We start from the raw sequence: 27,878 nt of genomic DNA, 5'->3' as shown, positions 1-27,878 counted from the left end.
CCTCACCTACAACCTTCTGTTGCACGTTAAACAGATCTTGCGATACCATTTTTCTATTTTTTCCGGAGGAAAGTATTTGAATAATTTATTGGAAACTGAAGAGTCGAGCTAATTGTAATCCCTCGTTTTTATTTTTTCATATGTCTGAGATAATATTCTGAACAAGATTCCAGGATCTAAGCTGCTCGTGGTGAAGACACAACCACATGCCCACGCCACACTAGTCAAAGGACCTGCGGCTAACCGGCCAATTTGATAGTCCCCAATAATTGATACAAAAGATCTGAGCTTGATCCTAACCTCACTCTAGTATTCAGCTGGTGTTTAATTTAGAAAGTATAGAGCACCCAATCCAACAATTACTCTTTAGCCCAATAAAAAAAAGGAAGGAAGGAAAGGAAGAAGAAGAAAGAAAGAAGACTTAACAATATGATCGATGGTCATCTTCCAAATGATTTTGCATGAAGAATGGGGAAAAACTGACAACTAAATGGCATATCTGAATGAATGCACTGAAAAAGCTCAAATACAACTCTATTTTAATGCAATATAATCATATCATGGCAAATGATTGTAAGAAGTGCATCAAGGAAAAAGATATCAGAGTAGAGATAATCCTACCCAATATTTCCCTACCCAATATTTTGATGCTTCAGCCCACACAACAGAGCAAAAAGGAAAACCCCAATTTAAAATGCAACTGAGTCGCAGGTTGCAAAGAACAAATGCAACAAAAATAGTGCATTTCAGGATGGTCTCAATTGCATATAATTATGGTAGCTCTCTCCTTTGGCACTTAAAAAAAAAATATCAATGTTCAGTGTGAGTGTAAATGCCCAAACTTTGCTTCAGAGAAGCATACTTCTTTAGCTTGCCCAGAGTAGTCACCAACACAATGATTCTGCAACTTTAATAACCAAAACAAAGTCATGGAAACACTGCCTCGCAACTTCTATAGTTCACCCACCAATAGAAATAAGAATGCATCTCCTTATGAAAACAAGCATTGTTGGTGAATATTATACATAGTTTATACATAGTATCCTGAAATCCAAATCAAAGTATGCAAGGCTAACTGGAGAATTCCAAGCAAAAAGTGAAACAACAAAAGAAATGTTCCAAGGAATCATAAAAATAAAGCCAAGATGTCAATGAGCGCAGACTGGAAGCAGCTGGGCCTCTTTTTTTTTTTTCAAAATCACCAAGTGCTTCATTACATTTCTGCCAAGAATTGAATGCACAAATGTTTTCAGGTATCTCATAACCTCAAAGCTATGTTTGTTCACAAATCACAGCTATGATCAGGGAAAACTTTTACAATTCAGACAAGAATCAACTGGGCTCCTTGTACACATGCTGTCTCCGTGGCCCTCTTTTGTCCATTTGACATCAAATTAACCTCTTCTGTACAGTCACTGACAATTAAATCTCTTTTCTTTTGAATATCTCATATATGCTAACCTTTATATCTACAACAATGTGGGAATGCAGCTCTCAGTTACAGATCACAGAAACAATGTCACCACTTGCAATTTAGTCTTGTATGTTTCCTTCTAGAATCTGCCAAAGATTAAACAACTTCATCTCCCACAAGACTTGCAATGCAACTTTCATTCAAGGAAGTCACCACGTAAGACCAAAGTGTCAGAGGTGCTGAGTTATTGACATTAAACCACTTGGTCAGGCTCAAAAAACCCCTCTCTATAGAAACCAAACTTCCTTTGGCCTAACATCCTTCTGTAGGTTTGCTTTTTATGAAGGAGAAAAAAGCAAATCGGCAAGAAGAACCTGTAATAGATGAAAGCACCTCACAAAATCCCATTCAGTACCCGCTGGTAGTAATCGTACTGTCGTGTCCTCCATGCATCTAAGCTGCTACTTATCAAGGAGAGCACCAACGAGACACATTGCTGCTTGAAATCATCAGATATTGCAGTGAGAAAATTTCTGGATACTTCTTGTAACATATATTTTGTTATCTTAATGAAGCTGGATGGAGATTTCCCTTACTTTTCTCAAACAAGGGAGGGAAAGAAAGAAATTTTCTGGATGCTGAAACAAAAAGATATACATGAAAAGTTAGGTAAACAAACCTCTTCTGTAAGGCTCAAATGGAACCGTTTCCTCAAGTTCTGTATGGTACGAGGACCGCCTTTAAAGCAGGGGAAGCCAGAGTCCTGAAATTTACAGTTGATGCATAGGAAGTGAGCTCTCTAACATTACATTCACAGAACCAGTTCAGTCATTTCCAAGTATCCAGAAATTTTGGTATGTAGAATTCTCAAAGACAGAATGCAGCTAATAGATGACATTTACATGTTCTTTTGTCAGATTGTGCAATAACAAAAAAAAATTTGGGATTCATGGGCAAGGAAAGAGGGGCCTTTGATGAATTTCAGATGCCAAAGATATTCGACAAGTCGGGAAAATGACTTTTTGTCGAAAATCTTTTTCATCTTCCTTCCGTTTTTCTTATGCCACCTAATGATGCAGAATGAGAAACACAATAATGACAAAGTGTTTTTGACGATTTTCTTATACATTATGGTAAGCAAGAAGAGCAACTTCTCAAGTCACAACTCCTTGCTTATTTGGGTCACAGAAAATGTTGGTTCTTGGTTCTCAAAGAGGGAAGGTAAACCATGAGCCTTGAGCAATTGGGCAGATGGTATAGGGCTTTCTTGGTTTGGGGAGTAGGACGAGCAAGGAAGATAGGACAGCCGAGGAAGCCACCAGAGAAGGCATGTGTTGCCCCATTACAAGTTGGGAAGCAACATTCTGGCAGCTTCAGTGGCTCTTAATCTTTGAACAGCCAATACCATATGAGACAGGGGGGAGGGAGGGAAAGAGATTTTGGAGTTGAATCCATAAGGGGTTCCAAAAATATCAAAGGTGGTCAACAGGTCTTTTCAACTAATTTGAAGAAATGTGTGGGAAAGAGGGTTTCTTGATTACATAGTTTGGATGTGATGAAGGCATTGCTGGTAAGTGTTGCTGCGTAAACTGGAAGGTGAATAAAAAGGACCGAAAGACTAACTGGCAAGGTTCACCAAATCGATACCAGAGGTTGTATTGACCAGCAACCGGTTCGATATGGTACAAGTCTGTATTGTACCATTTCAGAGCATACCAAAACAAGGAGAGCTAGAGAGGGAGGAGGAGAGGAAGAGAGAGAGAGAGAGGTTTGAGCCATCATCGTCGTTAGGGGCGAGAGAGCAGGAGGGAGAGAGAGAGGGAGGAAGGGTAAGAGGGGGGGAGAGAGAGAGAGACTTACCTAGACGATTTTGTCGTCATCATTGTCGTATGGTGTTATCATCGAACCGATCGCCGACAAATGGCTTCAGGGATTAGTGTTTTAAAATGGGGGAGGGATGAAGCGAAGCAAAGATGAACGGGATCAGGCAAGCTTTATATTCTAAACCAAAGTCTTGAACCATGCCAGTAACCAACCAGTCCGGTTCATACACCTCGAATTGGCTGGTTCAATATGGTTCATCTAACCTTGCTGATTGGCAATTAGAAATTGAAAAGTTGGAGGTCGGATATGAGATCTTAAATCTAGGTAGTCGGGGAGAGAGAGAGAGAGAGTTGAGTAGGTTTCTGGATGAGATAGGTTCATGTACAACTTTGAACTTGACAAGCTAGGTTGGAGAAGGAAGAGGAGAGCAAGCTTTAGTTAATTTCTTTATATGAGTATTTCACTTATAACATATGAGCAAAAAGTTCATTATACATACAAAAGCTGGAGTAAGATTGGTTGCTTAGACACTGGTATGCAAAAGCGAGATAGGATAGGACAAAATATATAAAAAAAATCATTCAAAGGTCTGTTGTATCGCCCCATACCGCCCCATACGGGCCGTACCGTGACGTACTGAGAGAAAACTAGTACGAAACACACATTCAAGTCGGTACAAGCTCTGTACCGAGCCGTACCGACCTATACTGAGGCGTACCAAGGTGTATACCGGTCCATACTAAGGCGTACCAAGATGAAAATTGAGAAAATGAGTAAAAGAGCTATTTCGGCACAGAGGTATATTGTACCATACCGAACCGATAAGGAACCGATACGATACCCAGTACCGAGATTGTGAACCTTGATTAGTGCAGGGATTCTCATAATAACCCAAAACATCCAGAGGTCATTAAAAAAATTCAGACTTTTTTGTTTAAGCACACCATGATATATGTTTAAGCTCTCAAACCCACATACTATGATACATGAGGATAAACTAACGACATATATGGATATTTCATGCCAAACACTGATACAATTAGTCCATTTACCATTACAGAGTTCATGATGAAACCCATCTTATACTGATGAGGTTAAATAAATATTTAAAGACTTCTTAAGAAAAATTAAATTACAAACAAATATAATTAGAAAGAACAAGGTAACTTAATATGGCAAAAAGTTCTCCAATCTAACATTTAGAAATAGGGTTTTCATAGGTATAAACAATTTTGATTGGTTAAAACAATGATTCATATATTGGTGCATACTAGTATATATTGGATTGTATTAATATGATACTAGTATCGATAACCATAATCCTTTGTATAGGTACCATACCAACATGTACGGTACCTAGTTTTGCTGTACTAGCGTGTGGAGGTGTACCATGTGTCGGTGTACTATGCTACCATACCTGTAAGGTGCCGATATGGGTATTGATACTAGTACTTCAAACCTTGAGTTAAACAAACATATTCGTGAATGTGAACCAATCACTAAATATTTACCGATAAATCACAACTAAGAACTAAATGCAGTAAAAGAGATGTACATTCTGAAAATTCAAATCAATAGCGACTTTGCATTACCTGCAGCATTTCAACAAGAAGTATGATGCGCTCCGCATGCTTGCGACATGTAAGAAAACCTTGAATGCATAGCACCTGCACAAAGCAAATTATCGAATTTATTCGAAGTTGCATTATTGATTACAACGAAAAGGTCAACATTGATCACATACCTTGAAGTAGTCAAAGAATTCGCTAGGAGTTCCTTCTGCATCAGAATCCATCACCTAGCGGCAAAACATCCCATAAGATGTCAAGTAAGAAGGCAACTGTTAGACAAGACAATAGTTATTAAATACAATCCTAAGAATAAATGCTGCAAAAGTTGGTATTTGACCTCAAGAAGCTCTCGAGTCAACTTAAATGGTGCACTCTCGAAATTTACACCCCCAGGAGAATTAGATAGCATGAAACCAAAATCGATATGAATGATATGTCCTTCTTCATCCATTAAAAGATTTCCATTGTGTCGATCCTTAACCTATACAACCACAAAAAATAAGCTTTAATTACCCAACTCCATGCAATTGCAGGAGCTCGAGAATGCCAACTTTAGAGTGGCAATAGTAAAGCAATGAGAACTGAAAGTCACAGAATAGTATAAAGGAAATCAATGGCTAGTGGAAGATCATTGATGGTGGCAAAGAGCAAGTACTTTTTTCATGAGCCAGTGCATTCTTTTTTTTTATAAAATATACAAGTAATATTATATGCGAGTAATAAATAGGAATGATGCCTTTCTTATTACGCATTTAAAACTATAAAGAAGTTCTAAATCATCATTTATGAAAGAACTAACAAAGCAACAAGCAGAATGAAATTCTATCTTACCCAGAAACATAATTAAAGAAAATAAGTATGAAGTATATGGAGGACAGGTCTAACATTGTGCAATAGCCACATGCATGCAGTTACAGGGAATTAACAATACTTGGTTGCAAAGCACCAACACCCATTTTAGCACAAGTTAATGATGCTTATTCCAATCACATATTATCTTGAACCACCAATTATGCAACGGTTAACAGTGCAAGATCACATGAAGTCAACAGACCAAAATCAAGAAAAAGCAACATTATTCATATATACATGGACATTATCGAGGATAGACAGGAACAATATTGCATTATGCTAAGTGTAGTCAATACCCAAAGTATGTACACTTAAGATAACCAGCACCACACTCAACAATAAATTGCTTTATAGCACAATATAATGATGAATAATTTAAAAAATAAGGTAGACTAGGACCCAGTCGACTGGATTTTCAAATCAGATTTGCTCAGGTGAAATTGGAAGATGGGATTCCAACACTGATGATCCATGTCATGGATGTAATCTACTACTTTTAAACTACTAACCGACCAAAAATTATGTAATTTGGATATCCCTATCCTATGCATCAAGTGGTCAAAGCAACTAGTTTAAATAACACCTTACAATGCCTATGTTTGACCGTTTGATGCATAGGATAGGGGTCCCCAAATCATATGATTTTTGGTTCAGAAGCAGTTTAGAGATATTAGATCACATCAGTGACTTAGATCATTGTTGTCAGACCCTCATCTTCTAATTTCACCTGACCAGACCCAACTTGAAATTCGGATGACCAAATCCTAGTCCACCTCTTCAATACACACCATAATCCATGCATGAAAGTTTGCTATATAAAACTAGAATCATGTATGGTGTCAGATTTCATGAAAAAGTCCACAATATGCATTTAAATAGGATAGGTGGAGTAGGGAACGAAACAATATAGTGGTATAGTCGTAGTAGTAGAAATGGATAAGAAGGTAACCAATCTCAATATGCATTGTCTGCCACCAAATAGATAGCATGTGTTATAGGGAATGAAATAATGAAGCTGAAGAAATGGACAACAAGGTAACCATTATGAATGTGTATTTTTAACACAGATACAATTGCTAAGAATTGACAAAAATACAATTACCTGAAGTTCATTCACAGGGTCCCCGGAAAAACAGCATCAATAAAAACACAAAAGAAAGGGGTAGGACAGAATGAGCATCAAATAGAGATCACACAAGGTTTACGATATCATTGTGCATCATATCATGTTTTCCCCCTCACTGGTTACAGTTGATGTCAAAGTACAGCATCACTCTTTGCCTCGCCAATTAAAACTACTTCCAGCACATATATATGGGTCATTACAGCTTTCTCCTCTCTTCTTTAGTGTACTACAAACTCTCTCACTCACTCTCTCTCATGTGTGTGTCTCTCATTCTTTCCCATTGTTTGCTTGAGGAAGCCTCCTCTCCTGAGAGGAAGCTAAAACTTAAATCTGGTAAGTGGATGCCTTTAGTTTGCTGCCAGAGACAACTAAACAACTCTCACTTTCCAATTGAAATATACGCACTCCACACACACCACATTAAGTTAAGTTCTCCTAGGAAGAGGGAATCCTAACTCCTGAAGCTTAGGAATCATAGGATTTAACTTGCAATGCCTGCGTTTTGCATCGTATGCAAGGTTTGAAGTTTCAGCTGGAAGACTCAAACCAACCAGCTTCAGATGGAAGTGATCCAAAAAACCAATTCCAGTCAGTTTTGGTTGAAAGTTACTGAAACTAGACATGAATGCTTTTCTCTTAGTTTTATTTTATTGTTTACCATCATATGGGGATCATTTCACTACTTTTTAAGTGCATAGGCTACGTAGTGGTGATTTTGGGTAGTTTTTCTTCTCTGCTGGAAAAAAGGATTGATGATAAACATAACTTTTAACAAGGCAAGGCCTCCACAAGACCCTACTGCAGTACTTTATCAGAGACCAATGTGAACAACTAACCGCAAGAAACTACCATCTATTTTAATATAAAAAACATATAACATCCTAAAAATATATGCATTTAATTTAGACAGCAACTTAAATGAAAATGGAAAAAAAAGTTTGGAATGCTAAATTTAATATGTTTGCCTTTTCTATTAAAAAACTGAAGAAAATATTTTGAATAACCTAGGCATTGAAAAGTTTAACAAATTGTTAGATATAGTGAATTTTCAAACAAATGAACATCAAGAACTAAATAATATATAAGCTCACAATACAAAATACTGTTATAATTTATGAGTTTCATTTATATGCAGGATTAACTTTAGCTTGAAACAGTTGAGACTACATAAATAAAAAACTTTCTAAAACTAAATACTCCAAAATGTTGTCCAATAAATTTTCTTAACTTCCTTCTATTCTTTTTCTATATTTTCAAGTTTTATATTTTTTTGATTTTTTGACTTGACTCCAAAACTTTCATTGATGCACAGGCTAAGCAGTTCATTGTATCAAAAAAAAAACATACACAGAGGAGGACCAGAAAATTGTGAATTCTTAAAATGACCATACTGCTTCTGAACCAGAAATCAAGCACCCAAAAAGAGGAATATAGTAATACCTGAAGAAGGTAACATAATATGGAATATCCGGCCATGCTCTCCACAAAATTTCTCTGTAAGGACCACCAGGCATCCATACATCAATAGCACATATCATTTTCATTTACATAAATTAACAAAAATCAAAACTAATGCTTGGTTTGAGGAAGCAATGACAGGAAATCAATCAAATGATAAGAATATAAAAGAGTCTATCCCAAACTACAATTGCTGCAAACTCAACAGGATGCCAACAATAGCACCTGACACTGGAACAAACTACATAAGAAATATCCCTTCAAGTTAATTAAGAGAAATCTTTGTAATGTTCTTCCAGGTCATACTACTCAGGATTCATAGTCATATAAGATTCCCAAATAAAAATGTTTCTATGACCAATCAGAACTTTCCAATATTAACCAAAATTATAATATAATATGTAGTCCACACACCATAACTTAGCATTCCCATAAAATTTCCCAATATGGATGCAGAGCATAATTGTTACACCTGAATTCATGCTTAAGCCAACCCACCTAACCTCAACTGGGAAATACATCAGCAAAAAATTTATTCACAATAAGGTGGAAGGAAAGCAAACTTGTCATTTACTCATTTAGAACCAATTTTCCCACTCATCTTTTGTTCCAGACCCTCCAACCAAACCAACGCATTGGGTTTCGATGACACACCATAACTTAGCATTCCCATAAAATTTCACAATATGGACGCAGAGCATAATTGTTACACCTGAATTCATGCTTAAGCCAACCCACCTAACCTCAACCGGGAAATACATCAGAAAAAAATTTATTCCTAAGAAGGTGGAAGGAAAGCAAACTTGTCATTTACTCATTTAGAACCAATTTTTCCACTTATCTTTTGTTCCAGACCCTCCAACCAAACCAACGCATTGGGTTCCGATCATAACCTGAAGTAAGAACTAAAAACTTTGCAGACAAAAAGACTATGTCCCAGGGAGAGGGGTTCCAGATAGACTATCCCTATTGTAGGTTTCCTACACTCAAAACAAGCTGGACTATAAGGTGCTCGATAATATACTCATTTTGTGCATACAGAGAAGAAGTAATGCTAGGATGCCTAATATTTATGAAAAGATAGTTAAGTAGAGTTTTCAGTCCACGGAGGATGGGAGGTGTGATATCAAAACAAAACGGAAACAGGGTTAATGTGAGAAAAACTTCATAACTCTCTTTCTGAAAGTGTCTAAAACTCCTTAAAAGAAAACTATTAATAATTCTCTAATTCAGATTTTAAACATCCTCATCTGATCGATCTGCTGTATACATTATCTTGGCAGCTTGGATCACCTATCATCCCAAGTCCCATGCACAAAATAAGTTGGAAATCTGTTGCTTTATAAGATTGTTATTGTGCTTTCCCCCTATGTCATATAGGAAGAACTAATGTCCTTACACAACACCCACTACCATATTGCTATTTTATTTGTGAAATTCTTTTCATTGATTCTTTAAATTTTCATAAAGTTTCTGTTCATGAATATATCATGATATGAACCCAAATTTTAGATCCCCGCAATTGCCAAATGTTCTGAACGATTGATTGCAAACAATTTATTGGTTACTTCCTGAATGAGTTTGAGTCCTACACATCTATTAGAATGTTTCTCATATTCTTTTGCACAGTTGCTTCCTTCTAATCTCAATTTTTTTCCAACATCACTGAATGCTTATAGGAATATCTGAATGCAAATTGATCAGATGTTACTCATGACTTTCCTTGCATTACGAAAACATCACACATGTCGAGAAATTTGACCATCACTTCCCATCCAACTGTAGAGTTAGGAAGCAGATTATATTCAAGTTTTCTTGCCCTTGTTGATTCAGGGCTCTGATTTTCTTCCATATGCAGTACCTTTTTCCTCTATTACTAGGGTAAGGTAAGAGCTTATCACCAGTAATTTTGTTAACGAGATTTGAAGCAGTCAAAGGAGAGAATGGCATACTCCTTATCTCCCAGAAAGATAAACACAGATTCCCTAACTTGTTAAAAATAAAGTAACATGGAAGGCTCCCAACCAGCAAACAAAATCTATGCACAAAGCCAAAATGAACTCCCCACTGGAAGACTGAACAACTAGCATCATTAGACTAACCAATACCTTTCCTGCTTCTAACTCAAGTCATTATTAGATGGATCAAAGAAACTAATTTATGATATCAATTTCATAGAGTTTAGATGCCCAAAGCCAAACGGAGAGAAAGAGTATGCGAAGGGAACAACTCATATATTGCTCAAAAATCGAGGTGGTGCAAGGAATGGGAGCAGTGGAAGGAGCAGGAGCACGGTTTAAAATGGCTTCAGCAACATAATTCAACGAGTCTTACTTGTAAAATCCTAGTTTACATTAAAATAATAAATATGGTTCTACAAAAACGTGATTAAAATTTGCTCCAGGAAAGCCTACAATCTTTGTTAAATCAACCTCCTACACGGAAACAAACTTGCAGTATACAAATGCCACAGCATTGACAGCACATGGGTGCACACTCGACAAAAGAGCACCAAATATGTGCACAACAAGATTGTCGCATGAAAAAATAATTTATCAATATATTAACAATTGAATAAATATTTCATGATTTAAGGATATCGGAAGAAAATTCAGTCCCAACTGAGGGAAAATTACAAACGATATAGAGATGTTATTGCAAATTATTGACAAGTTACCAACTAGTATAAGCATTGTAAATAAGCAACAGATCATGGAATATTGCAGATAAAGGACATGTCAATTTAGAAAATGAGCAATACAATACAAAATGATTGAGCAACAAGTCATCCAAAACAGAATGTACCATAAGGTAGATTACCTGGGCAAGTTTAAAATTTGGAGAATTTTCTTCATATTTGGCTATGAAATAATCATGCAAGCTTGAGATATTAGGAAACCTACTTTTTATGGAATGAATTGAAGCCTACACAAAAGAAGGGAAAAGTAAGATGTTAAGGCAATGATAGACAATAAACATTACAGGAATGAACTTTATAAAGTTTAAAGGGAACGAAGAATCACCGTATCAGGAATAGTCTCGATCAGGGCTGTATAAGAAGATGTAACAAGAACCTCATAAGGACGTAACCAAAGTGGCAGGCCAGCTTCTTGGTATATATCTGACAATGAGATCCATAAGAAGCCTTTTAAGTAACTAAATGGCAAGAAGTTATGCAAAGAAATGACACATACAAAAGCAGAACAACCAAATGATTAGCACACCGTTTGGGTATTTTCTTTTTCACCTCATAATTCTTTTCATAGTAAACTTTTCGCTATTCTTTTTTTCTGATGAATGTATAAGGTTGCTATAAGTGGACTTTGTACACGCACCTTAGGAAAAATATTTTACAACACTGAGATGGTCACATAGCATAAAGTGGAGATTTGAGCATAAAAGAGGCAGCATATGCATGAGACTTAAAAGTAATGTGGTGAAAAATGAAACAACTAAATCAAAAATTAGAATATCTAAATGCTGCATCAACAAAGCATAGAATAATGAAAGCCAAACTTGACTTTGATAAGGTGGTAGGCTTGGATTTTGATCAACAATGGGAAAAAAGGATTTGGTCACAGGGAGGACCTAAGGTAACTTAAATGGAAGATGAGAAAAAGGTTCTGTGAAAGCTCACGATCACATGAGAAATTGCATCTATTGCTTACAGAGAAGTGAATAATCAGAATTCATGAAGCTGACCACAACAGCAAGCCAAGCCTAGGCCCTAGCTATAATGACAGTCTGTTTTACAGAAGACAACTAATGAACTAGAAAAGGATCCCTAAAATGAGCACAAGACCCAAGCTAATAAAAAAAACAGTATCTCCAGAATATCTTCTACATTTCAGTCACAACAGTGTCCAACTCTGAAAATGTTAAAGATGACTGCTTCATATAATTCAATTTCCAGCTCTATGATCAATAGAAAATTCTTACTGGAGAGGTCAGCGTTGATTTTTTTTTTATTTTTTTTTTTGCATCACTACTGTTTTCTGTTATATTTCCAAGCAGACAGTTTAGGAAACAAGAAAGGCAGAAACCCATCCATGGTCAATTTTACTTTTTATCAAGTAAAGAATGTTTATTATTTCCAAAGCCCAAGTCCGAATATGTGGTGATGAACTTCTCTATTTCTTGACGTGACAGTAGAAGGATCATTTTATCTCTAAATAATAATAATTTCCTACAATCACTCTGAAAACTGGCAACTATTTATTTTCAAGATGAATTTTTTTTATCAATTTGGAGCAGTAGAATTAGCAATCAAAGACCAGCAAACATTTCTCCCATCACTTAACACATTAGATTCTGCTGCATCAAAAGAGGCGTGAAATGTAACAATGAAGATATTCTGACATTTGAGGATCTAAAATTTAGGGTTTTAAAACAGATGCTTAACATAATCATCAAAATCCATAGAAGGTGAGCAGAACCCAATTATACGCAATTAGTAGCAGCTTAATATGACTGCTGATCAAGAAAAAGACAACTGTATAGATTACTACCATAGAAATGTGAAACAAGTTGCACAGCCAGATGCTCTTGTCTGCAATCATCACCGCTCTTCACAATCATCTGTTTATTAGACGGATGAACAAGAAAGTGCTTAAGGAAATGACATGAAAAGCAAAAAACTAATTATATGAGCAGACAGATTTGATCTAAAACTATCAACTACCATAATCTTTTTTAAAAAGTTTAAAGTCTTGTACAATCTGCATAATTAGATATTAGAAGTTCAACACAAGATATTTAGTGCAACATCACATACTCTACTGAATTCAAAAGCAAACAAAACCTCCAAATTTTAATCTTTACTTCAATCGCGGCATGAGGAGCTAGAAACTTATTGCGAAGAAAAAAAAAGCATGGTTGTCAAAATCCTCAGCAAAGGTTTGTTAGGAGGCAAAAACATCTTCAATACAAGTGACTTGCATGAAATTATGCAGCAAATTAATGGTGGAAGCATTGGAGATCTAGCCTGAGGGAGATTATCAATAAGATTTTAAAGGTGGAGTGCAAGAGTTGATGATATCAGTTAGCATTCAGTCTGCCATCAGCAATGATGTGCAGAAATTCTGGTTAAGGCTTCCCTATATGAGTTGAGCACTTCAATGATTTTTGGACTAACATCCAAGGTTCCTTCAATCTTGCCATCGGATACCATGCAAGTACTTGACTCATGCAAAAGAAGGGCCAAAAACAACCCAAGGCACAGAGAACAAAAAACCAGGATGAAGCTTAAGGTCATCACAACTTGCATGCAATATCATCTAAATAGTTTGCATCAGAATCCAAAGGTCAAGAGGTGAAGAACACAAGTTATATAAGCTGACAAATTCACAAAAGAATCATTATGACATTATATTGTATGCAGTGGCCAAATAGTAGAATTCACATTTCCTTGCAGAAGTACAAGCATGCCCATATGATGGGTTCTTAGTTCCTCCATAATCTTATTAGTATTTTGCCTGCCCACTCAGAATAACTAATGTTCATAGCCAGATCAGAGAAGTTTAAGCAAGAAGGTCACTTACAGAACATAAGTCCCAACCAGGTGATTTCCCATACACTGATGACCTCCGTATCCTTTCCTTCTTTACCTCCCAAAGTTCACCAGACAAAGCATCAGTGGGTTTAGGAGTGCCACCATTCATCACCTGTTAGAGATTATGCCTCACTGTTAACTCCATTCACCAGGTACTTCTGAAATGATTAAACAGTAGATCCAAAAACCTTCACCTCTGGTTTTGCATCCTCAGAATCCTGTCCAGCTCCTTTCAAAGGTAGCCCAGGTGGAGCCTGTCCTTTCGCTGCGGCAGCCTAAAGTAGGAACTCAAATTAATCAGCAACGACTCAGGTTCCATACAACCGTGCCTGATGGCTTGGACTTCATAACAAATGCGTAACTAAAAATTGACAGACAGTCAACATGATAACAGCAATTTTTTATGGCCATCTTGAAAACAACAGTTACGATGACAACCACCAAAACAACAACGAAAAACTGCCTAGTACTGCCTAGCAGAAGTTTATAGAACTAAATAAGGGTCGGAAAAGTTTTACAGACTGCTAATGAAGTGTATGAAATATTGAAATATCAATATCAGATTGATAGTAATGAAGAAAGCAGCAAACAAGCGACACTAATCACTAGACAATATTAAGGACCCTTAACTAGTAGTATCAATTACAAAACAAGTCAACAACAAGATGACCCGGCACTTGAACAACATTTGACGATGCATCTACTTCTGATCTAATGCCGATTTAATAACAGCACAGTACAATGTCAATTACACATCCTGACTTCATATTATATTTTTCCAAAAATTAAGCTAAAATATAGCATCACATACTCATGCCAACACCGAGCAGTCTACAAAAGCTAGCCGTGCAAAAATTATTAAACATTTCAAAAACCATGATGAAATACAAAAAAGGGGAAAATATATCTGGTCTGACTGCTATACTGCCAAAACTTCGAATATATAATTATATCTTTCACTTACAGGCCCACCTTTACTTCCTCTATGGCAATGGTGCTTGGAACACGGCGATGGTCTTTTCGACGTGCTGGCTCTTGATCATCCACATCTTCCATGTTGACCCCAGGAACTGCTGTCAGATTAACACTTATCCATTCCAAGTTGTGATCAACATTAGGTCTTAGCTCACGAGCTGGATATTGCCCATTTACAGCTTGCTGGATGCTGTGTCGAGAGTCAGGCCCTTCACTATTCTTTGAGCAGTCTTCAAATTGCTTCTCAATAGAGAAACTGACATGAACAAATTTTACTTTGGCCTCCCATAACTGAGTCATTGCTTGGTCAATAGCCTGTGACGTAGACATCAGCATCCTATCTGTAACATTTTGATGCATGTCATACTGCCTCCATAAAGGATATGCCCACGGAGGAGGCTTTGGCAATTGTGCATCTCCATTTGCTAGAGGAATCCCCCCTTTAGAGAGCTTTTGAGCATCGGAAGACACCTTTGTATGACTGGAAAAAAATACATAGTGTTCATAAAAATGTTGAGTGTGACAATCTAACGTTCTGACTGCATTTTTTTCATTGATCACGGTCATCAGACGTAAGATACTGGTAGAAACAACTTCTATAACTAGATAATTTTAACATAAAGCATGTTCCAGAGTACCATAAATTACTTTTAAATTATAGCAATTCGATTTTTGTTATAAAGAACACACTATTTCAACAACTGTTTCTCTCTCTCTTTTTTTTCTTTTTTTTTTTTGCTAAGGCGGGTGGATCATACCTGACAACTGTTTCCCTTTCTTAGAGCAAAAAAAAAAAAAATCAACCGGAAGGTGTCTATAACATCTCATATACCTTGGTGCTTCACCTTTTAAGACCTCAACACATATTAGGTAAGGTGCCTTCTCCCTAGAATTCAGAAGAACAGCTTCATCCTCAGGTATATGAACCACCCTGTACATTCCCTTTCCCATTGGAAAGCAAACTCCTGTGATAATAGATGAAATGATTAAAAATTGTGGAAAATCAATAGTATTCAATTCATATTGAAATGTATAAACAAGAACTAAACAGACAAGAACCTGAGGTTACGATCACCCCAAGTTGGAAATGGAAGCCAGCTAGCAATAATATCCAGTATTTACCTATTTGATGATTCGAATATCAGGAAAAAGAAGTAGAAGCATGATATTAAATTATGACCATAGCATCCCCACCTCTCTTCTCTCTCTGAAGAAGAAACAGAAACATATATCTTGAACTATGTGGTTTAGGATCAATCAGGATGGCCTACAATGATGCATTGAAGGACCTAAAGGGTTTAAAAAACTAGGGTTTAGGTCAAGAAGTTTCCCTGCTGACCTATTACAGAAACCAGGGGGAAAGGTGTCTTTTGGTGATTGTAGAATTCAAGGTCAAAAAATACCTGTCGTAGGTCTTTAGAATTTAGATGAGGTAAAGGTCCAAAGGACAAGTTTCTAAAGAACACTTGTCAATTGGTGGTAGTCTATAGTAATCCCATATCAGCAATTTGGGTCACATATTTTATATCTATATATAAAACAAAAGTGTGGTGAGGTTTAGATTAGGAGGACAGATCAAAGATAACAGAAGAGAATTCAAGAACAGAGCACCGGCGAAGGGGGAGATAAAAAGGGCCAAAATTGACCTAAAGAAATCCGTAGTTGTTCCTTTTAAAGTAGATCACATACAATGATTTTCATCAAGCTTAATGCACCATTTTATAGATTTTATATAACTCATTTTGAAAATAATCTAGGACTCTTAATAACCAGATAGCCAATCTCCAAAAACTTTCCTAAAAATATAAAATTCAAAATCCCACATACTCCTATATAGAAAGACACCTAAAACAGCAAGATGTCCAACTTTTTTCAAACAAATCATACTTAAAATGGGACTCTAAAATATATTGTAAGCATTATCTGAATAAAATTTCTGAAATTTCAAAATTATCTAGCATTAATCATTTTTTAATTTGTCATCTCTAAGCATCTTATTTCGAGCAAAAATGTTCAAGGCTTTATATTTCAGCCAAAACAGACAGGTTTCAGCAAGAATAAGAAACAAAATTCTAGCCACAAGCAACTTTAGGTTTCAGGTTACAGCCAGAACTGATCAGTTATGATCAAGTCCTTCCTCTATCAATGAAACACACAAATATACCTCTCAAACTATGCTTACCATTTCCAGGACAGTATTCAAGCCTGTAACTTTTGGCCAAAACTAATTGGTTTAGGCTAGAAAGAAGCTGTGAATTTCTAGCTATACTCATTCAAGTAAATTTTTGGACTTCTCCAAGTCTCATCTCTTATTCACCAAGAATTAGTTGAGCAATATAAATAGATGACGAAAAACCACTTCAGTTGCCAATTAATCAAAAACATACGACACGAAAGTATATCCCAAGTCTCAAAAAGATATAAGTAGATGACGAAAAACAACTTCAGTTGCCAATTAATCGAAAACATATGAGAATAAAGCAAACAAGATAAGAAAACCTTGATTTCTACGTATAATAGGTTTTACTCAAAATTTCAACTATGGAATAGAAAATATATAGCTCTGTTTAACAATTAGTCACATAAAGAATGCTACTATGCCTACACATGAGCAACAAATACAATCTTCAGGAAGCATTTTCTTGAGATTAAAAACATTTCTTTTGCAGCTACTAAGAGAACTGGAAACAATCAGGAGTTCAATTCAAAAATTCAAGAGCATGCTGCACTCACAGGCATGTAGACTGATTGACAAGATCTAAACTTGGGTTTGAGAGATCGATCTTAGATCTTATAAGCAGTTTAACGAGCTCATACTTCACTTACATCATTAAAGTTTCATACTACGTTAACAAATTAACATTCTAACAAACCTTAGTATCTTAATTCAAAGGTAAGAGATTATCAAGATTCCTTGGTCACCCTAGTTTTTAATTAATAACTTTTTGCGTCTACATCTATAAAACTTAAAATTTAAGTTGTCTTTGTTTTTTTTAGTGCAATCCAGTTTTCTTGGGCAAATGTGTGTTACTCCCTTATTAGCATCCTCGTGTCATTTATAAAAATGAAAATAGATGCGTGTGCATTTATACATATACCCCTCCCAGACCCCTGGTTCAGCACAATAAACCCCTCCCCAACCCCCCAATTCAACCTGGTCCAATTTTAAACCCCTCCCAGCCCCATCCAGACTGTCCAACCCTCCACCCCCCCTTCGCTCGTGACAATTCGAGAGCTCACCCCCTTCCCCCACCGCTCGCAACCGTCCGAGATGATCTCCCAGCGGATTGAACAAATTGAGCACTGAGGAGCTGTGGGTTGCCTCAACAATGTGAGGAAAGCGCCGAGGGGGGTGAAGGAAGGGAACGGGTGCCGAATCGAGAGCCACAAGAGGCCATCACAGGTAAGCCCTTGACCCTCCCCCCTTCCTACCTCCCTCCCTCCCTCTCTTTCTCTCTCTCTCTCTCTCTCTCTCGCTCAGGGTTAGGGTTACGGTTTAGAGGGAACCTCCCCTTTCCTCCCTCTCTCTCTTTCTCTTTCCTTTTCTCCCTCTCCCTCTCCCTCACCCTGTTTTTGATATGTCCCGAAATGGCACGGTATGGACCTGTACCAACCAGTACGCCCTTTGGTACCAGTTCAACAAATATTATTTAGAGGTCTCTGAGCTAAGGAACAAATGTTAGTTGGTTATAATGATGTGATGTTTTGTTACTGTCTGAACATCAAGAATTATTGAGTTCTAACTTCGTCATATTTTAAGATGTATGGAGTTGGAAGAATTTTTAGTCTATATACCTACTGTGTGTAGAATGGTCTCTCACCGGTGGATCAAGGTGTAAAAATGGAATTATAAACCATGATCAATGGTGAGGATTTCCAATTTGGATGGCTCATCATTGCTTTTGAATCATTAAAATCTTTACTAAAGATTTAGCATTACATGTACATGTGTGTGTATTTGTATGAATGTATGTATGATCTACATGTTCAAAATATTGTCTCCTCATATTCACAGAAACATACATATGAATTTACATATGCATACATATAGGCAAATATATGTGTGTGTGTGTATATGCACATGTATATATATGCATATAAAGAGCATATGTGCATGTATCCTCGTATATCTGAATGTATAATAGTCTAGACAAGGGTTGCCTGGGCATATGGAGACCTATATGTTGCCCAACTGGTGACCTAAGTGAATTTGATGTGAGAAGATTCTTAAAATACTTCATATAATTAAAAAGATTGCATTGATATAATTAAGATATCCCATGAGCAAGCACCACTTGGAGATAGTTGACAATAATAATGTTAAAAAATGCAGTAAAATCTCAAAAAAATACCTCCATTTTTCTCAGCAGCAGCAAGATGTGAATTGATCTCCATGAGCGACTAGCAGCACAAGAACCAAAAGAAAACAAATTGAGAGAGGTTTTAGAGATAAAGAAAAAAAATATTAAGCACACAACTAGATATCACTGGATAAGCCTAAGCAACCTCACGAAGAGCAATTTTGCGATCTTCAATAGGAAAAATGTCCACTAGCCCATATGATGTTTCGCACAGTGATTGAACAAACTCCAATGAAGCATGATAGGACCCCTTGCGAATTTCTGCTATCACATTATTTGGTAGAGGCGGCTTTCCATGCTTTTCATTCCGTTGTCTTGGTGAACCAGGACGCTTCTGCTAAGCACAAAGTGAGCAGTAAGGAAGCACGCATATAGATCAAAACAAGTGCCCAAGGCACAACAGAACATCAGCATAATCTATTTTAAATTGTTTCAGTATAATCTGCTTATAATGGGACCTTATATTTTCAAAAGCAGGCAATCATGTCATAGTACTACAGTAGTATGACAATAATGACAAAATGTGGTGACAAGTATGACATGTAAGGATCATGCAATCACAAAATTTTTGAGGTTATTCTTCAAAAGCATGACATATAAGGATCATGCATTATTCTTGAGGTTATTTAACAGGTGAGAATTACATGATAGGAGATATCTTCTGCAATAAAATTTTAGATGAGAGTTGGGGAAGAGAATAATAAAAACAAAATACTTCATTTAGAATTCTAAAATCATTCTAACATTCAAATTCAACTTGCCAACATGTTTGCCTAACATTCAAATTCAACTTGCCAACATGTTTGCCATCTTGTTTGTGATTGCCTATACCGTCCTATAATGTATAAAGCTATCACATCAAAGGCTCTTTTGCTGTAAAAAGTCTAATCAAGAAACTTGTAAAGCACAACATTGAAAAGCTGTGAAGAACTGGTAGGTGTTGAGTACCTGAAAGGCAACAAATTTTAGCTCATTTATCAATATAGAATATGAAAAATAGGCCTTCTAAATAATCTACGTCAAAATAACTGAAGATCATATTATAGGGTTAGTGGATTATCTCCAGTATGCGATGACATGATTGACATGGAGTTGGGATTCTGTAAAGCATGCAATCTCTTGGTTTCTCTTCGACTACATTTGTAATTGAACGAGTTTAATCAGCACATGATGATACATAAAATTAAGAAATTATGCAAAATATAGGTCATTAACGATAAAAAAATCAAGCATTTCCAAGTGGATGATTAGGAATCAATAATTAGAAAAAGGAAAGATGACATAGTAGTATAGTTACATGTTCAGCATAGGAAACATCTGATCCTGCAGAATGCTAATAAGGTTATGCCCGTGGTTTTAAATACCAGTGGGACAGCAGGGCTTTTCACCATCCCGACTATTGAGACAAGGCACCATCCCAACTGTCAGGAACAAACGAGCTGGAAAATGCTCTGGGACAAAATGGGCCATCAGCTGTGCCAAGTGTCGAGATGTGGGAAATCCCGTTCCACAAAATAATGGGGATGGCCCCATTCCATAGTATTTAAAACCATGGTTGTGCCTGATGCATCTAAAATAGATCCTTTCATGACATATGGATTGCCCTTATCAGAGTTTTCACAGAAATGATATGTTGATACACATCTTCAAGGTTATAAATATTAGAGCAAATCTCTACTCAAAAAATGTGCTGCCTTATGAAACTTATATTTTAGAGATTTGTGCTCAAGATAGTTTGACTTTGCAATTTTCACAAAAGAACTGCTTCTTGTATACTCTTTCATGAGGTTCCTATCCCCTCATGCTTCTCTAGATAACAAAATTTGTCGGATCAAAATGGAAATCTATTTCCCATAAAAGACTTCCTTGTAGTGGGCTAGAAGAAAGTTTTATTCACAGAGAAAGAACAAAAGAAAAGCCACAATCATCTAACTGGTGAATGAGAATCAATGACCGATGTAAACAGTTAACTAAAGTGCCCCTTACAAAGGCACCATATACAACATGTAAATTTCACAAATAGACTCGCCATCTACAAAGGTACAATAAAAAAGGTATGCTTGCAAAGTATCCATTAATCTGCACAAAAGATTATGAAATATCTTGTATTTCATCTATCTTAATCTCTCACGAAATGGCCCATGTAGATTTTAGAATTAAAGAAACACCAACAAAAAAAAGCTACAAAGCATGGCAAAGATTCCTAGGCTAGAACCAAGATAAATGCACAATCTCAAGAACACACAGTGATTGATAAGAAAAATAAAGAAGCAAATGATCGATAAACTCATCCACATCCATGTCATGTAAGGTATGAATATGTGGAGTTTCAGTTTATAAGACATGTGCAGCATTCAAAAGTGAAGAATAACAAGGATTCTCTCGACGGAAAAGGGATTTCTTGAAGATTACTCGGGCCATCCAACTCCTAGGCATTCCACGGATCATCATCTTGTAGTTTTATGATAATTAATCAAAGGATTTAGCATGCGAATTTGATTTGTAATGAACAAAGTCTCTTGTACAGACAATCATTGATAAGTCATGTTCAGAAAACAATGGCAACAATTCCTGAATTTTGTAGACAACAAGCAAATTAAGAACTTCAGAAATCACAGGGAACAACAGAAGAACCAACTAGTGATCTTATGATCTTACGGAACAATCAGAATAGTACTATTTTGCAATGTTATTGAAGAATCGAGTTTCCTTTTATGTACAGATCTGGTAAGGGGATCTATCTCACTATCAACAAGATTTTTGGTGACTCAAAATTTTCACCTTGCATAGGATTCAGATAGAAGATTACGAAGGGACAATAAGGTTGTCCGTTGAGAAGACATGAGAATAAAATGAAGGCAGATAAATACAATAACAAGGAGCTTCATGAGAGCTATCTGGTACAGCTAGTATTTTTTCCAAAAACAACATAATATGGAAAGTAGAACAGTTATTATGTTCTTTTTTCTGTTTTGCTTATCTTCATGCATCTGGCATGTTAATATATTCTCTGTTAACAGGAACAGTAGATATAACTTTCTTGGCCAACCAGATTGCATTCTTGGAGTCTAAATATTGCAACAACTATATTATAAGTTGGCATTGCCAACTGCTTTGGGGACTGGTTCACTTCACTGTTCGGGGAAAGCAAGACACTAAAACCTAAGATCATCAACTTTAACGAACCTGATCAAATATTTTAAAACTTGTAGGCACTAAAATGAGGGCTTTTTTCAGAGAGAGAGAGGGAGGGAGGGAGGGAGAGAATTTCTGATTAATCAAGTAGTGGGTAAGAGTCAGGCACAATATCAGCACCATACTCAACCTTCCTTGCATTTCCCAGAACCTTGCCGGTCAAGAAGCATAGTGTTAGAACATCGTTTGTTACTGTCTTACATTACAGGTGTATTTTTATTATCCTGATTCCTCGCAGAAATAATTATTTTTCGCTTGTTAGGATATGGTAATAAATATAACAAAAAAAGATACATCTATAAATGGTGGACGGTCAAAAGATTCATCTCTGTTTGTCAAGGTGGTTGACATTAGAATGCAACACCAATGTGCTTTAAATTCCATGACTAAATAAATGAGAAGAAACTGGATGACAGAACAACCTTATGATAGAGTAGTCAAATTCATAATCAAGCATCCAGAATGCATCGGCAAAGTACTGAATATTACCAAGAAAGAAGTACATGAAAAGTGGCGCAATGCAGAGACTAATGGCAATGAAAGCAAGACTCACTGTTACCTCCTTGTGTATCTTTGAACCAAACAGTTCAGAATCTTCTACAGAGCGGTCTCTATCCCGAAAAAGCCTCCGGAAGAAGTTCTCTGTCCCTGGGCTGCTCTCCAGCGAACCACTGGAAAGACCATTCTCACTGCTACCCCTTGTCTTAACATCTTCAGGATGCACTCTAAACAACCTACGGAATGACAAAAATTCTGAAGCATCCTCTTCCTCAAAACTCCCATTTTGCTTATTGGCTTCCTCATTCCTATTATGCCCTTCATTTTTCTTCTCCTCATGCTTGTCCTTAAAAAACCTACGGAAGAAGCCATCCTTTTCACTTTCCTCAGTGCTCCCATTACACTTGTCCTCTTCATTCTTATCATGCCCAACAACCTTCTTTTCTTCATTCTTGTCCTTAAAAAGCCTACGGAAGAAATTGTCGTCCTCAACACTCCTGCCGAATTTGCCTTCCTCCTCATTCCTATCATGCCCGCCATCTTTTTTCTCTTCATTCTTGTCTTTGAATAGCCTGCGAAAAAAACTTTCCTTTTCATCCTCCTCGATACTCTCATTATCCTTATCTTTCTCCATGTTCCTATCTTGCCCACTATCTTTTTTGTCTTCAATCTTGTCTTTGAAAAGCCTGCGGAAAAAACCATCTTTCTCATCTTCCTCGATGCTCCTCCTTGCCTTATCCTCCTCATTTCTATCATTGCCACCATCTTTCTTCTCTTCATTCTTGTCCTTGAAAATCGTACGGAAAAAACTGTCCTTCTCATCCTCCTCTCCCAATTTCTCATCTTTATCACGAAACAATCTCTTGATAAAGCTTTCTGAACTTGCAGTCAGCTCCACATCTTCATCCTTGTTGATACTGAGCAGTCTCCGAAAGAAGCCATCCTTTTCTGAATCCTCATCCTCCTTATCCTTGCTATCTCTGAGCAACCTACGAAAGAACCCATCCTTGTCTGAATCCTCCTCTTCCTTATCCTTGCTTTCCCTGAGAAGCCTTCGAAAAAAACCATCTTTGTCCGACTCCTCCGCCCCCTTCTCCATGGACTTCCTAAAGAAAAACGCATCCCGTACTTTTGGCCCCGGGATCAGCTTCTTCAACAGCTTATTTTCCTCTGAAGAGGTCAAAGCCCTGCTGTTCCCATCTCCACTGCTATTGCTCTTGCTGCTCTCCTCAATCGGGGGGCTGGATCCCAATGCCGGGGACGAGGCCAAGGACAGCAGCCGCTGCTTGGACGAGAGTATCCGGTTGAGCACCGGCTTACTCTTGGGACTGGAAGGGGCGCTGGCGGAGGCCGGGGGCACACGAACCAGCGGCGGCCACTCCCCCATCAAGGTGGCGGCGATCTGGCACTTCTCCTGGAGCCGGCTGATGCCCTCGTTGTCCTCGGAGTCTTCAAGCTCGGCCATTAAAAACCAGTGCACCTTGAGAGCGATCCGAAGGGATTTCGAGCACGTATCGATGACGAACTTGTCGAGCGAGGGGCTCGGCTTGTGGACGAGCATGTAGCAGATCTGGAAGAGGTAGCTCTCAATGCCGGCGAGCGGTAGCGTGTACATCCGGTTGCAAAGGTAGTCGCGCACCCCAGGGTGGTCATGCTTGTAAAGGTAGCTCACCGCGATCCACTCGCAGAAGAAGGCCGAGTCGAAGAACCGGATCAGCCACCCGTTCTCCCCGCTGCTCTCGCCGCCGGCGACGATGGGACTCGTGCGGGTGATCTCGCGCGGGGAGTCGTCGACACCGAAGCGATTCAATCCCAGCAGCCGCACCATGATCAATCCCCCATCCCCCGCAGCTCCCCTCACCCCATCCAAACCCGAAAACACCTCCAATTCAAACAAAACCGAGAACAAACCAATCCAAGATTCCGAACCCTAAACAAGAAAATCCTCTCCGAGAACCCACACAGACCCTAGAAAATAAGCCGAGCCGAAACCCTAATTAGGATTTGAATTAGGGCTTCGATTCGGGTTTCCTGGATCGGAGAAAAGGGTTTCAATGGTTTCGAATCAATAAGAAATAATTCACTGAAATTTACGGACAGAGAGACGGAGAGATTCTCGGATTTCAAGGCGGCGGGAGTAGAGATAAGCGGAGAGAATTCTTCTCTTCAATGGGGGTTTCGCGAAGGGCTTTTTAATATTTTTCGCCGGATTCTAGCTTTGTTTTATTCCTCTCTCTTTTTTTTCGCTCCTCCGCCATGTCGTCGGCGAGAGAGGGAAAGAGGGGAGGGAGGCGTAATGGGTTGCGGTTTTACCTCCGAGGCAGAGGAAGGGAAGCCTTCGACTTCGCGTCCGCTCAGCCCACGTGGACTTCACTCGTCGTGTATCGTAAGGAATCCCTAGTTGCCAGCGCGACTTTTGAAGTCCAGGTAGGATGCATTGTTGCGGGTGGGACTCGATTTGTACAACGTGTAGCGGATCCGACCAACCTGTCGAATTCTTTTTTCCAACGGGTTAAATTTGAACTGTCTTCCGTTCGATCCTGGCCGTTCGAAATAAGATCGACGTGGAACCTTGGCGCGCCGCTGAATATAAGGATTATCGACGTTGGGATGAGCGGATCAGAACCGTTGGATATAATCCGACGGGTGCTGGATGTTGATGGTACACGATGAAGTCGAGACCCATTGAAGTGTTGCACGGATTTCGGAGCTTTTGGAGGCGAGGGTACGGCGCCGGTTCATCGTGAGGGCCTGTAGGCCATTTGTGGGGTTATTTTTATATAAATATTCTTCAAATATCAAATTTTATATAAATATATTTTTAAAATTAATATTTACATATATATTTTTTTCATAAAATATTTATTTTTTTTATTTTTTTATTTTTGCATATATATTCATACCATCCAATACCATTAAAAAATTAACGGTTTAAAATTAAAATGACTAAAATACTCTTGATGAGTAGATATGCAAAAAAAAAAAAATTATATGAGACGATCGTGATGGAAGGTAAAAAGCAATTTCAAAATTTTATTTTTCAATTAAAATAAATATAATTTTTATTAATAATGTTAGAAGAATTGAGGAGTATTTGTGAAAAACAATAATATAGAAATAAATATAAATTTTAAAAAATATTTATGCAAATTTAATTTTTTAAAAGGATATTTATATAAAAAACTCTCATTTGTTTTAGTGTTTTAGTTGAAGACAAGGACATTGCTTAGGACAGGGGGCACATTTGCTTACAAGGAAGCACAATGCAAGGCTATCATGTTTGACGTCATAGTTGGCAAGTTTTGTGGGCGTCTCACCAATATGTGGACCACCTGACCAACCACCATGTCGTCAAGGAGCGGTTGCTACCCAATTATTGACTGCCGTTGGGTAGGATTGCAAAATCAGAGCATGGAGCTCAACTGAACAATGAAAAAAGGATCATGTTTGGGTAGTGTAGCTACTCGATTAGTGCATGACATATAGAACCAATTATATCATGCATGCATATCTTTCGAGAGAACAAAAGGGTTGGGGGGAGAGAAAGGAGGAGATACCAAGGGCTCACGCTCGAGAGGGGAAGCCGTTGGTGGCTGTCAGCTCTCTTACAGTGCTATACCCGAAGCCGAGTTGTGAGTCATGGGTGGGCATTCGCTATGCTCACCGCATGTTGCGGGCCGATTCTATTATCTTGAAGGGTGACTCGGTCCCAGTGATAGGCTGGATTCAGGAGGGCCGAGTGAGTTGGGCAGAGACCACCCCCTGCTTCGGAATATTTGGTCGATGGTCGGAGGTAGGGTGGCGTTCCAGGCAAACACGTTTTTAAGAAGACCAATGACGCTGCAGACTGGGTGGCCGCGCATATGGCCAATCACTCTGGTAGCACATTGTGGACCCAGAGAGTTGAGTTGCCTACGACATTCCGTGATGTATTGTTTTATGATATTATTGGATGTGTCCGTACTTGTATAGTCTGACTCATCCGCCTTAGAAAAAAAATAAATAATAATAATAATAATAATAAGGGAGTTTATTTTTTCAGTTTGGTTGTGTATCCTCCGCTCGTAGTATTTTTTTTATATAATAGATTTGTACTTGTGTACCATAATATTAGATAGTTTAGCAGAGAGTTTATTAATCAATTTGTGAATTTTCTAATTATTGGTGATGTCTGTGCTGATTATTTTTTTTTTGGTATAATTAATGATATAACAAATAGATGTCAAGAACGTAAGGAATAAAACCAAGTTGAAATGAAGTTCGTATAGTTATAGTGACCATGGTCCCAACTTTCTTTTTGGTTTTAAATAGCCACGGCCTCCAACTAGAAAACATGGGTCATTAAACTTTTAATTTTTCTGTATCCATGCAATTTTAAATTTATTATGTCTTGCTAGCTCTTCAATATCTATGGTCATCCATCATGCAATTCTCTAATCATGCTCTTATCCTCTCTCTCCTTCTCTATTTCTCCTTGTGCAAGTATTTGTGTGGGCATAATATTTCAAGAACTTTCATATTTGCACGCGAATAATAACCATTTCAAATAAGAATTAAAAAAAGATAGGAGCGACCAATCAATGACTAGCCAAAACATAACTGGTTAATGCAAAAGTAGATGATCTTAGAGCGGGCATGCATGAATCCATAAGCATAACAAAGTAATGTAGACATATATTTTTTCACTTTGTTTTGATGATTATTACTGTCTACAGTACCAACATATATGTATACACGCACAGTGGATAACTGCATTATGGTTGTGTGTCTTTGTTTAAATGTACCCTCTTTCAATTATTATTTGAAATATGTTATCGATTATAACTATGAAGTAGTTAAAAGCTTAGTCACATCATACCTGTTGAAGGGAAGTTGACAGCTCGGGACATCTGGAGTTTCTATTTTGTTTTCGACAGCATATCGTACGGTGTTTTTCACCTGAAAGCTCCTACCCCCGAGTTTTCTCAAGGTCAACTTCAATGGATCTGTCTTGTATGAAGGTATAAGGGGCGGTATGGGTTTTGTTATTCGGGATCCGTCTGCCAGGGCCGTG

At 37.7% G+C, this 27,878-nt stretch overlaps 1 protein-coding gene across 3 annotated transcripts; it reads right to left on the bottom strand.

Annotated features, from left to right (window-relative positions):
- Positions 1–972: 972 nt before the first annotated feature.
- Positions 973–25,148, bottom strand: LOC103711044 (phosphatidylinositol 4-kinase beta 1). Of its 3 annotated transcripts, none has more exons than XM_039130794.3 (16): positions 22,881–25,148; positions 19,278–19,466; positions 19,124–19,172; positions 15,604–15,736; positions 14,769–15,252; positions 13,991–14,071; positions 13,786–13,908; positions 12,754–12,823; positions 11,269–11,366; positions 11,066–11,170; positions 8,228–8,281; positions 5,147–5,290; positions 4,983–5,036; positions 4,831–4,905; positions 2,094–2,177; positions 973–1,910 (listed from the first exon to the last, which is right to left on the bottom strand). In XM_039130794.3, exons 1-16 carry the CDS (start codon positions 24,651–24,653, stop codon positions 1,809–1,811), a joined length of 3,618 nt encoding a protein of 1,205 aa, XP_038986722.3. In that variant the 5' UTR covers positions 24,654–25,148; the 3' UTR covers positions 973–1,808. The 3 variants fall into 3 exon arrangements, 2 of the variants coding, with proteins under 2 accessions (XP_038986722.3, XP_008795239.4); XM_008797017.6 differs by having other exon boundaries at positions 22,887–25,148; XR_015972732.2 differs by lacking the exons at positions 973–1,910; positions 2,094–2,177; positions 4,831–4,905; ... (1 more) ...; positions 5,147–5,290; positions 12,754–12,823 and having other exon boundaries at positions 8,246–8,281.
- Between the last annotated feature and the right edge of the window lie 2,730 nt (positions 25,149–27,878).

This window comes from Phoenix dactylifera, chromosome 13 (assembly GCF_051530095.1).
Source record: "Phoenix dactylifera cultivar Ajwa chromosome 13, Ajwa_hap1_PhDact_Kaust_v1.1, whole genome shotgun sequence".
NCBI lineage: Eukaryota > Viridiplantae > Streptophyta > Magnoliopsida > Arecales > Arecaceae > Phoenix > Phoenix dactylifera.
Note: the sequence above shows the minus strand (reverse complement) of the source record. Positions and strands in the feature narration are given on the sequence as shown.

What these genes read in the sequence shown, in the direction of transcription:
- LOC103711044 (XM_039130794.3), bottom strand. Translation starts at nt 24,653, where the DNA reads ATGGTGCGGCTGCTGGGATTGAATCGCTTCGGTGTCGACGACTCCCCG. An exon ending in TATTATGTTACCTTCTTCAG is followed by an intron (nt 5,291 to 8,227) that starts GTATTACTATAT and finishes GTGGTTGTATAG; the next exon opens with GTTAAGGATCGACACAATGG. An exon ending in ATTTGAGCCTTACAGAAGAG is followed by an intron (nt 1,911 to 2,093) that starts GTTTGTTTACCT and finishes GATTTCAAGCAG; the next exon opens with CAATGTGTCTCGTTGGTGCT.